At 35.8% G+C, this 12,054-nt stretch overlaps 4 protein-coding genes and 1 non-coding gene across 5 annotated transcripts; 1 reads left to right on the top strand and 4 right to left on the bottom strand.

Annotated features, from left to right (window-relative positions):
* Nucleotides 1–2,354: 2,354 nt before the first annotated feature.
* On the bottom strand, nt 2,355–5,865 carry LOC18054777 (lysM domain receptor-like kinase 3). The gene is made up of 11 exons (XM_024178220.1): nt 5,224–5,865; nt 4,790–4,828; nt 4,425–4,634; nt 4,159–4,313; nt 3,977–4,066; nt 3,711–3,816; nt 3,481–3,632; nt 3,295–3,392; nt 3,022–3,172; nt 2,832–2,945; nt 2,355–2,718 (listed from the first exon to the last, which is right to left on the bottom strand). The coding sequence occupies exons 1-11, from the start codon at nt 5,807–5,809 to the stop codon at nt 2,581–2,583; spliced, it is 1,839 nt and encodes a 612-aa protein (XP_024033988.1). The 5' UTR covers nt 5,810–5,865; the 3' UTR covers nt 2,355–2,580.
* Nucleotides 5,866–6,464: 599 nt separating this feature from the next.
* On the top strand, nt 6,465–6,536 carry TRNAG-UCC. Its single transcript has one exon. It is a non-coding gene; the product is annotated as a tRNA-Gly (tRNA).
* Nucleotides 6,537–6,780: 244 nt separating this feature from the next.
* LOC112101647 (probable L-type lectin-domain containing receptor kinase S.7) lies at nt 6,781–7,248 on the bottom strand. Its single transcript, XM_024192459.1, has one exon. The coding sequence runs from the start codon at nt 7,246–7,248 to the stop codon at nt 6,781–6,783; it is 468 nt and encodes a 155-aa protein (XP_024048227.1).
* A 78-nt stretch (nt 7,249–7,326) lies between these two features.
* Nucleotides 7,327–8,477, bottom strand: LOC112101646 (L-type lectin-domain containing receptor kinase IX.1-like). Its single transcript, XM_024192458.1, has 2 exons — nt 7,994–8,477; nt 7,327–7,604 (listed from the first exon to the last, which is right to left on the bottom strand). The coding sequence occupies exons 1-2, from the start codon at nt 8,475–8,477 to the stop codon at nt 7,327–7,329; spliced, it is 762 nt and encodes a 253-aa protein (XP_024048226.1).
* A 108-nt stretch (nt 8,478–8,585) lies between these two features.
* On the bottom strand, nt 8,586–12,054 carry LOC18054776 (L-type lectin-domain containing receptor kinase S.4). Its single transcript, XM_024192457.1, has 4 exons — nt 11,645–12,054; nt 11,078–11,490; nt 8,908–9,324; nt 8,586–8,740 (listed from the first exon to the last, which is right to left on the bottom strand). Exons 1-4 carry the CDS (start codon nt 12,052–12,054, stop codon nt 8,586–8,588), a joined length of 1,395 nt encoding a protein of 464 aa, XP_024048225.1.

Genomic DNA, 12,054 nt, shown 5'->3' with positions numbered 1-12,054 from the left:
TGGAAGCTCATTCCTCTACAAAGTTTAGTTCAGCAATCCCATCACATTAGCATAGCATCTTGATTATATAATTTCATTGAGTCTTTCATTATGAACTTTTAAGAATTTCGTGAATTCTTACAAGAAGCTCCGATAAGAAAAGAAAAATCTTGATTTTAAAATAAAATACTATAACCTTCCCTGAATGAATAACAAAAAAATATAGATTAACAAGTTGATATATTAATTAAAACTAAAGTACACCACCTAAGAAAGTATCTATTCTCTTGTGTATAGGATAGATTCTTTATATGCAATTTACGACATGAAACCCAAAATTTATTGGTAGAATAATTTCAACTAGGCAATTGTTTATTGGTCGGTAGGTTTATACTACTTTTTTTTTTCTCTTTTTGATAAATAGGTTATACTACCAATATTATATGATTAGTCTACAATTATTCTATTTTACAGAGAAAGTCGTTGGCAAATTTGCAAAAGCCATTAATCACTGTGTTGACTCCAGCACGTCATGTGTCTTCAAGTAAATGAAAGTAAATGTTTACTCGAGAAAACACGGCCTTCAAAATGTGAATTTTGCAATGGAATTAGGGCAAGTCAGTGATCATTGCTTGGCATAAGGGTCTTGATTTATTTCCTTTGCTTGTTGACTTGGGAAACTTTTGCTCTTTTCGCAGCAATTAGCGTTTAGGTCCACATTAAATGGTCATTTCATTTGAGTTAATGAATTTTTTAGCAAAAGTCAATATTATAAACTTGCTGGCCGTGGGAAACGAAAAAAGGTTTGGGCACAAAACATTGATTAATTAGTTTCACATAGTGTTTCAGTAATTGATTTTATTATTTTTAAAATTTTTTATATTAACACAATATTACGAGAAAGAATGATTAGTCAAAAGCTACTACTGGATAAATTCAATAAGTTCTATATATTTTTATACCATAGAATTTTGATAAATTAATAGTTTTGGGAATATGAAAAATGTATTAATTTAGTGAATATTAATATATCAATAAATTAATGATTACTAATTTATAAAGATAATATCGCATTCATAATAGAATTTTTTTTAAGTATAGAGATAGTATAACTAAAGCAGTGATTCTGTTAAGTTGTATGATACGTTATGATTTTGAGTGACAATGAAATTATTAAAGTGTAATGGGAAATGACAAGAGAAAGAAGTTGAAGATGACAACTCTACTATAGAGTTCGTCTCACACTTAAAGCGATAGCTATATTAAATAATTTCTTGCTGCAAAGTGATAATAAAATGCTCGAACTCCTTATGATTTTTTTTTTTTATATATAAAAGCCTCATAGACATATCATACATATTTACTTTAAATTATTAAATTATTAATCTATATATTAATTGATCCAATAGAAAAATGAGACTTTTTTTAAAAAATTATTATCTAATGAATTTATCACATCACTAATTTATCATGTTAGCCCTAAATCGGGAGCCAAAAAAACTATTATTTATTTGATGTTATCAATTTATTTGAATATTGCTTTTACGAGGTTTCACTGTATTTTTTTAATTAGTGGGTCTTAAAACATTAAAGGAGGTTGTTCCACTACACCACGAGACTAACCAAGTATATTTAAATGACAATTTTTAATTGGTTGAGCACATAGCACAACGTCTCATCACCAATAAATGTTTTTTTATGACATTTGATCTACAAATCAACTAAAATTTAAACCCATATAATAATGAGCATAGTCAAACAAATATATCCCACATGTAATTACAAATAAGTACGTACAAAGTATTAATGACCTAGGTGAGTCCTATGTTTCTCAATGGTGTAACTAGATTGTGGAAATTTTGTTAGATGACCTAACACTTTACAATTTTGTGTTGCCACTTTCACAGTCGGTTTTCCAAAAAAGTTCGCTTCTATTGGATCAAGTGGTTCAAAAGTTTCCTTTTGCGATTTCACTTTTTATGTTACCCTTTTATCTTTCTCCTCAATCACGCATCAACTTCTATTGTCGGCGAGGTTATAGTTTTTTTTGGCCCTTTTACTTCAGATTTCTTTTTGACTTTGAATTTGTCTGCATTTTCTCTTTCCGCCTAGTTATAATTCCACAAATAGCATCCCAAATTCTATCGAGTGATTTAGTTTAATGGGTTATCATATGCAAATATGTTATTATTTAGATAGTAAGATCTTATGGGAGCTGTGCACCAGCCCACTATTTGCCATTATTGGACTACAACCTTTAATTTTCGTCACGCCCCATCAATGGAAGGCTGTACTCTAGGGGTGTGTTTAGACTAGAGTGGGGAGGTGGATACAGCATCATTTAATATTCATTTCTTCACAGTGAGTCAAGTTGGGGGACTTTGGGTTTCCAAGCCCTCATCAAAATTCTATTCAAGTTGAGGAATTTTGCTCGCGTGCAAATTCATTTACAAGACATGTCACAATTGAACTAACTTACGTTAGTGGGACGACATTTTCTTGATCACATTGAACGTTTGACTTTGACAACACATTTTTAAAGTTGATCGATAGACTTGGGAGTCTTAGATAACTAATATCAGAGCTCCAACTGTAGTGTTGTTACAAGTTGTGACAACACTCCATTTTCTCCCACTCCTTGGATGAAATCAAGATATGTGAAAGCCGAATCGCAGCATTGGACATGTCGGGCCTCCGTTGCCAATTCTCATCCACACAGTCCTTGGACAAAAGTGCCATCTTCAAGAAAATAAGAAAAGAACAAAAGGCTATAAAATCAAGGCCTAATAGCATAAGCCTATAGTTAGTAAAGCCAAAATCAACAGAGTTTCAGGACCCCACGTGTAACATACCTGAAGCATTGAATCTTTGTGGTAACGAGTGAGGTTGGGATCCAAGCATTCTGTCAGCTTGGCCATGAAATCCTCCGTATCATTGAACACTGCCAGCATCTGCATCATTATAGACTGAGCAAAATTTAGTGTCACATTATAGCTAACATTGTCGAATAGGTTTATTTTCGGTAATGTAATGAACACTTACATAATCAACCAAAGAGCGATGCTCAGTGTATAGATTATTTCCAGGATTTGCATCTCTACTAAGCGCTTGTTGCCCGGTAATTAGTTCCATAAGAACAACCCCAAAAGCATACACATCGCTCTTTGTAGTCACACACCCGTCTCTTACATACCTATTTGTTAAGGAAACAATGGCCGAAATGATTTTTATCTTTAAGAGTGCTTTACCGATTAATGCAGGCGATTCGAAAAAAAAAAAATCAAAACTTTGATGTTAAAAGAAGCCAAAACTCACTCGGGGGCAAGGTAACCGAATGTGCCTACTATGCGAGATGCTGCAGCTGCAATTTCAGGAGAATGCTCAAGTAATTTTACCAGTCCAAAATCAGCAATCTGTAATAATGATGTTTAGAGTTCCGTGCACACAAAATAGCAACAAAGGAAAATGTTCATATAGTGAAAGAGAGAGATGAAGAATCACCTTGGCACGAAAATTAGAGTCTAAGAGAATGTTGCTTGTCTTCACATCTCGATGGACATAGTACGGTTTTGTGTACTGGTGTATATACTCTAGACCTTTGGCTGCATCAAGGGCAATTTGAACGCGTGTGGTCCAAGCAAGAGGCTTTTTGCCTGTAGATTATCAAAGCCCCACTCACCAACTTTTCATATTAGCCAAGACTTATTTGAGTATTGATAAACAATCCAAACCTTTAACGCTGGGCCAGTGCAGATGATCACTCAATGCACCATTTTGGGCATATTCATACACAAGAAACAGAGAGTCTCCACCAGCTGCATATCCAATAAGCTCAATCTGATTGAATTTTACAAGTAAAAAGAATGAAGACAGAATAAGTTTGGGTAACAAATGAGTGAAAGATAGCATTGACATGAAGGTAAATTGACATAAACTAGAAGAAGCAACATTATGCGACTATCGGAAGAGAAGATAATAAAAGTTCTTTCAACTCTACCAAGTTTGAATGATGGACTTTGCAAAGAATTTTCAGCTCCGATAAGAACTCTTTTGACTTGGTGTTTTTCATCTGCTTGATTGCCGCATTCTAAATTTGTATACGAAGAGGATATTATTAGCGGATATGTTTTTAGAGTAATCACTCGAGCAAATGCTGTAAGAAAGGAAAATGTTACTCACCTTTCCTCTTAGTTTTCCAAGATAAACAGATCCATAAGATCCTTGGCCAATCTTTAAAGATGTACTGAAATTGGAAGTGGCATCGCGAACTTCATTGTAAGAAAACACAGTTGCTTTATCCGAACTGAATGAGGAAACCACACTTTCTTCAGATTCTACAAAGAAACTTCTCGTGAATCAACTGCAGCTAGTTTACAATATGCTTTAAATATCAGGTCCTTTTCTGCTCAAAAGATAAAGAATTAAAATTTCAAAATGACTCTCACTCGTGTGCAAAGGGCATGAGTCGAGGTAACAATGCAAACATTTCACTGTCCTTGAATAGATTTTTGTTGATTGAGTACCCTTCATCTTATACCGCCTCCAAAACACAAATGCAACTGTAAATAATGTGATAGTAAATGCAGCTAAAAGGATTCCAACTGTGGTGTGGATTCTTGATTTTGAACTCTTTTTCACAGTGCTCACAACAGGATCTGGAAAGGAGATAATGAACTTAAGAAACACCACATATAAGGACTGCAGCTCATGAGATAGCGTTGAATTTTATCCAACGTGTAAACAAAGCTTATACTGGTTGGTGCTCAAACAAGTTTAAACATAAGGTTGTAAAAGATAGTTGGTAACTGACCTTTATCTTCAATTTCAACCAAAGTAAGATTTTGAAGGCCTGCTGTCAATACCATCCATAAAAAAAGAAAAAATAATTAAATATGGTTAGCTGCAGAGCTATTTTCTTTTACATAATAACACTGTCACATTGTAACAAAATCGATGAATTGTTACTAAGAAATGAAAATGAAGTCAAGAATATATATTCTGTTTGAGTCCAGCTGTTCTGTATTCTTTAAAACGCCCATTATGAGAGACCATATTATCTTAATGCCAAGAAAAGACCAAAACTCTAATTGCTATACAAATGTGAAATCTTCATAGTGTACAAAATAATCATCAGCAAAAGGCTTTCTACGGCTACATATGACGAAAAGTTAAGATCTATCTTTGATTGCATGAATCATCAAAACACAAGAAAAAAAAATCAAGTGAGAGTTATAATTTTCTTGCCTTGCTCCGGGATGAAAATTACATCTCCAGCATGGATAAGATCAGGATTGTCGAGTCCATTCAACTTGCCAGTCATGTCTACATCAGCCTTAAACCTTGAACAGATTGTAAAAAGGGTGTCTCCTGCTTCAACTTTGTATGTCACAAGATCATTACTCTCGGAACAGCCACATACGAGATCTAATGTCACAACATGTGATGGAATCAATGACTTATCTGGTTTCTCCACAAGAAATGACCCAAATTTGGAAGAAACCTTCTCCCATGTATCCCCATTTAGGACTGTGTAGTCCATATGCCAAGTATACTCATCATGGTCAGGTAAGCAACTGCAGTTTATCGAAACCAAGAAACCATCGACTGTTCTATTAACTAAATTAGACCTCACATTGAATAAAGAGGCTGTTTCTTCGATGGTTTTCGTGGTCTTTGGGTTGTAATATAATGAGGCCCGACAAGATTGGGGGGAAGAAGATACGTTACATGGAATTGCTTTCACTTGAAAACTATGACATACACACAAAAATGATATTGATATAACAAAAACTATATGAAACACTTTATTTCCACTATCCAAAAAACACATTTTTACCCATTTAAGTCAAAGCAACTGCATGAAATCCAATATAAGTCAAAGCAGAAGAAGTGTACATATAGTGTAAAGCTTAACTAATTGAATCATATCAAGTTCTGAACAATAAAAGCATCACTTTTGTTGCTGATATATGCTCTCATTATTTTCCCAGTAACCAAACAAAGTTAAAGACCAATAAATTAACTATTCCATTGAAAATTCAAGACCATATACAGTATCATAATCCCAACAAAAGCAATATCAAAATTCATTGGAAGGGCCAAAATATGAAAAGGGTCAAAATCAAATGAAGAAAATGAGGCGTCACCGTCAGCTGGTAGGTAATTGGGGACTCAAAATGATGTTGAAAAATCGAAAACAAGACATGTAAGAAAGTCCAAGAAACCGAGTTCCCGTGATTTGGTTTTGATTCTTGAAACAACGCGGTTTCCGTCCTGATTCCGCCACTTGGAGTATACTTTCAAACCAATGGGACAGTGTATGTCGCTGTCGCTTAGTCTTACTTTGTTTTACCACAACGTTACCAGCATCCAAAGAATCAAAACTACGAAGCCGGCTTCCATTGTCCTTTCCTTGTAACTGTGTTATTGTCGATCTTGGAACAGAAAAGGAACAATTCAAAAAACCTTGTTCTTTCACCATAGGAGCGTTTGTAGTCCAACGGTTAGGATAATTGCCTTCCAAGCAATAGACCCGGGTTCGACTCCCGGCAAACGCATAATGTGTTTCACATATAATTTTTCAAAATAAAAAATTATTCAACATCTCTCAATGAACTCGCTTTCAATCTCTTTACATCATCCTTGAATCAATTCTGTGCACGTGACAATTAGTACAAATTATGTTTTGTGTTTTTTTCATCTATATACAGGAAGAGAATTTCACAAACAACATATAAAAATGTTATAGAAGCCATGATGGTAATAGTACCGCCAGCATCTATATATTGGCACAACCCTTTTTCAAGCTTTGTCATCAGGCGTTCTTGTTTCATCGGCGGTGGCAACACTACTGGAGCCAACATCAGCGGTGGAAGCAGAAGAAACTGATACACAAACTGCATTTGGTCTTGCATGCGGCAAGTCCATTAATGGCTCATTGGGATTCAAGAAAATCTGCACCACTTTTCTTATCTTAGGACGAAGCATACAGTCAGGATGCAAGCTTGCAAGCCCCACAGTCAAATGTCCTCTCACTTGTTCTTCATCAAATTCCCCTTCTAATTGTTTATCCACACACTCAAGCAATGCATTTTTGCCATATAAACTCCACACGTAATCAACAAAACTATTGTCTTCAAAAAGCCCCTTTGATCTTCTCCCGCAAGCGACTTCAAGTGCCACCATTCCAAAGCTGTAGACATCAGATTCTGGGGTGGCCTTGCCTGAGAAGCTTACCTCTGGGGCTAAATATCCTGGGGTTCCAACCATCATTGTAGTGACACATGCATCGTTTTGGATCAATCTGGCGAGCCCGAAATCGCCTAGACGAGCATTGTATTCGGAGTCTCACATCACATTATTTGGCTTGACGTCACGGTGAACTATGGGTTTGTCACATTCTTCATGGAGATAAAGCAGAGCGGACGCTAATCCTGTTAAGATTTTGTACCTTGTCTTCCAATCAAGAAAGCCCTTGCCAATGAAAAGATCAAGGCTACCATTGGCCATGTATTCATACACTAGAAGAAGATGCTCACGCTCATGGCACCATCCTCGGAGTTGCACCAAATTCTTGTGCCTTAGACGCCCTATTGTGCAAATTTCTGCTAAGTACTCCCTTTCACCTAATTGAATTTGAAGAGCAAAAACGTTGTAAATGATCAAAAGTTATGATAATAGTTATCTCAATTCTTTCTATAAAAATTACATAATTAATACATAGAGAATGACTATAATACATTGCTATTTGGTACAACACTTCCACCTCCACTCTTCATCAAAAAACCTTAAAGGTTTTGAAGTTTTTATTGAATTTTTATTCTTGTCTCCTAATTTATGACATGTTATGTGTACTACTATAAATTTTAATGTGTTAGCAATGAAGAATTTGGTAGAGTAACTAAAAAGTGAAGGATTTTAACGGAAAATGAGAACTGATGCGGTATCAAATAGCCCTGCATTGTAGATTGAATTATTTGGATTTATAATTACTTCTTTTAGCATGATTCAAAACTGCTTCCAAAAGTTTCTGAAAAGTAAAACAGATGTGAAGTTGCTGAAATCTTTTTGACAGCTACAATTGTTGTAGGATGCTGTAAGGTGTCTTTGTAAACAGTTCCACACCCACCCTTGCCCAATAAATTTTCCTTGCTGAAATTATGAGTGGCCTTTTGCAGCTGCTTGTAGGAAAAAAGAATAGGGACATTTGCTGCGCTTCTTGCTCTGTTCTCTATATCTTCTTTCTTCATCTTCTTCCTTTTCCTCTTCAGGGTTCTTCGAATAAACAAATAAGTGACCACGACAACAATCATTAACACAAGTATAGGAACAACAATAGCCAAAATTATTCTTATACCGTCCACTTTCGACTGCCCGTTTTCATCAAATTCAATTGGAAACGATACAAAAACCCGATCAAGCAGCTGGTGGCTCTCCGGTAACAATCCTGTAGAGGCTGTGAAGCCCGCGTAAACAGCATTCGGAACCGTTCTGGACATGATTATAGATTGATTAAGAACGCTTATTAATGGTTGCCCAGCATATGCTATGTAAATGCGAAGCATCTGCTTTGCGCCGTCGTAATCGATTTTGACAGTAATGTTTCTTCAACTTTTGAGATCAATGCCAGTACTGTTGAGACTCTTTGCTGCAACCGGGGTTGCCATGCTTGTTGTGTCGACGCCTATATGGTTTCCATCCGGAATCATGTATTCGTTCATGTATGTGTCCAGCTCCACTGCTAGTTGACGAACAACACCATCTGCAATTTACACAATAGAAACAAGTACCCTTCTGTTAATGATACAGAAATCTTTCAGTTGTACATTTATCGGTGGACAACAGATGACACAATTTTATAACTTCGTGTGAATAGTTTTAAAACTGCGAGTTAACTAAATAGTTAAAGTTCTGCCTGTGTATATTTACCTTGAGTGGATTTATCCATGATTCCTAGATAGGAGCCATAGCCATTAGGTGGTGGAGGCTTATTATCCTGAGCCATGATAAAGGCCATCCCATCTCCAGAACCCGTTGCATCCGGAAACTTGGAAATCCTGACAGTGAATGTGGTAGTAAACATGGCAGGCCATGAAAGCACAGGTTGGTGAAACAGAACCCGACCGACCTTGTTAAGCGGCGGTGGCAAGGTTGAATAGGGCTCCGGAGTCAGGCTTAAGTGCCCATTACCAGCCGTCACTGAGCCCATGCAAATTAGGTCGTTTCCATTGTTGCAACTATCAGGATTGAAATTATTGAAAGTGATTGGAACAGACACAGGCTGGATGATGGAGCTTAAGGAAGCTTGGTTTAGGAATGAGGAGAAGAGTAAGAGAAAGAACATTGCTGCATACGAGCCACAACATAAAATTAATAATGCCATTTTCAATTGAATATATATGCAAAGACTAGTGTACGTTGTAAGTGCTTGTTTTTACTTGAATAAGAGCTAAGTTTGTTTTCAAAGTGGCTTTGGGTAATCAGACAATCTAAATTCTTTTTCTTGTATGTGCATATCTATGGTGTTTGTAGGGAAAAAATTGACTTGGAATGAAAAAATTGTGCAATTTCTTGTCTTTATATTGACTTTATAAGAAATGATATACAAGAATATTTGTCTGACCTTTCTTATGATAGAACTAATTAAAAGAAAATTACAAAAAAAAAAAAAAAACTAGAAAGAGTGAAAATTTATTCTATTTTTTACATTATTTTGTACTAACTTTTTAACAGAGAGATTGACACTTTCTCCCCTAATATTTCTTATTATTACCACTTACTCTCGTATATATCGGTCTGTGGGCAGATCAACTTCAGTTAAGGAGTCAATTTGCAAATACTTTGCTGATGTGGCACAAGTAGTTAAGAAGTCATTAAGACAGTTTCCAGAAAATTATCAGAGACACCTGCGTAAAGGGGCTGCTGCACAGCACGAGGTTTGTGTGTGAATTTTCTTTCGTTTCTTAACCAACTTTGTTGATTTCTTTGATTCTATGTAATCTGTTTAACGCAATCTGTAAGGTGAGATCCGTTTCGAGTTGGTTTGATTAATAAACATGTTAAGTTTTCCTTCAAACTCTGAAGCTCGATCACGGTTATAGTTTTGATTCTTTGATCTTTCTGATTCTGATCTTTATTTTGCTCCTGATTTGATCTTGTTTTTTCTATCAGGTATTGTGTTCTTTATGTTTTTCCTTGAATTGATTAATCTCTGAAACACGACGAAGTTTTTACAGTATTATATGATTTCATAATTTTCAACGAAAAATTTGTCACGTCCACAAGATAATTCTCTTTTTTTTTTTTTTTTTTTTTTTTTTTTTTACAGTTATGATTTCTGGAGAGAGAAATAGAGCATTAAAATTTTTTTTGAGGAATAAATGGTAAAAGCTAAAAATTTTAGGGAGTAAAAGGGGCGATCTTCCAATATATTTTTTATATGTTCTGAATACTGCTCAGGAAGCTTATACCTGACCACATACATAATGCGTATACTATATATACATTATTCAAATGTAATTAGCTTGACTATGGACATTTTCGTTGGTGAGAGATGAGGGAATTGGGATCTGTAATTTAAAATATGTCTATTGAGTTCCGAGAACTCAAGGTTTTGAAACGAATTTAGAAATTCTCTCACTAGTAACGTGGGATATTACAGATTAAGTATTGCACCTCGGAAACATATACAAATTTGATCGTATTCTTATATATAAGCTTGGGAAAAAACATACCAGAAGTCCAGAAGAAGCATATAATAGAAACTGAACCGCAGGTAGTTAAAAACAATCAGCGTAGAAGATAACGTGAAACATATAATTTTGTTGACCAACACAGCACACATAGCACAAAGAAAGCTGAGAAATAGTCCTTTTCACGGGGGCTGTCGTTAGCAATTTCTCCAATTGTATTCCATGAATAAAAGACTCAAACATAATTGATCAATCCTGTTACTTATGGAGCATTGCTTCTTATCTATTTACTTATTGTCATGTGTATATATATCATTATCATTAGTTGGATCATACACACGATAAAGAATGAATGGAAAAGAAGCGATATTCTAGAAGCATCCAAAAATCATTATCATTATTAGTACTGGTGCAGGAGCTAGAATTAATCAACTTCCGGCTCTTGAGTGAATCAGGAGGCAATGGCATTGTTGTGAAGGTCCAATCAAGTACCTGATGGCTTTCTGAGAAGTCTCCAGTAGCGGCTGTGAAGCCAACATAGACTGAGCTTGGAACCACATCTGACATTATAATAGGCTTTTCTAAAATTCTCCCAAGTGGGTACTCGGAATATGCCATTGAAACGTACAGCATCTTCGTCCGTCCATCATAATCAATTTGAACCTTGATATTGCTTCCACTTTTAAGATCAATGCCTGTGCCATTGAGACTCGTAACTGTGATTGGTTTCGACATATTCGTTGCGTCGATGCCTATGTGGTTTGCATCTGGATCAAACTCGTTCATGAAAGTATCCAGCTCCAAAGCCAATTGCGAAACACTCCCAACTACATTAGTAATTGTCAATTAATTAGAATGTAACAAAGAATGTAAACTACAATTTTATAGTCTTTTTAGAGAGAAAAAATATTTGTTATAAGATCATTTTATACTTATTTTGAAAGAAAGTAACTAATTAATTACCGTGAGGTGACCGACTCATGATACCAAGAAATGAGCCATCGCTGTGAAGTGGTGAAGGATTGGTATCAGGTGCAAAAATAAACGTCATCCCATCTCCAGCACCGGAGTTCGGGTACTGTGAAATCCTAATGGTGAAGGTGGTGCTGATCATTGCCGGCCATGCAAGCACAGGCGATGGGTATAATACTCCCCCCACCTTGTGGTGCGGCACAGATGGCGAAGAGGTTGAATTGCTTGGAAAAGGCTCTGATGTAAGACTTAGATACCCATCGTATGCTTTCACTGCGCCAGTACAAATTAGGTTGCCATAGCTGCAGCTTGTTGGGTTAAATGAAGGGAAAGAGAAGCTGACAGGTTGACTAACAGGGCTGGAAGAAACTTGCTGGTGAAGGAAAATCGAGAGAATGAGCAGCAAAAACAT

Source organism: Citrus clementina, unplaced genomic scaffold (genome assembly GCF_000493195.1).
Source record: "Citrus clementina cultivar Clemenules unplaced genomic scaffold, Citrus_clementina_v1.0 scaffold_1, whole genome shotgun sequence".
NCBI lineage: Eukaryota > Viridiplantae > Streptophyta > Magnoliopsida > Sapindales > Rutaceae > Citrus > Citrus x clementina.
This window is presented reverse-complemented; position numbering and strand designations above follow the sequence as displayed.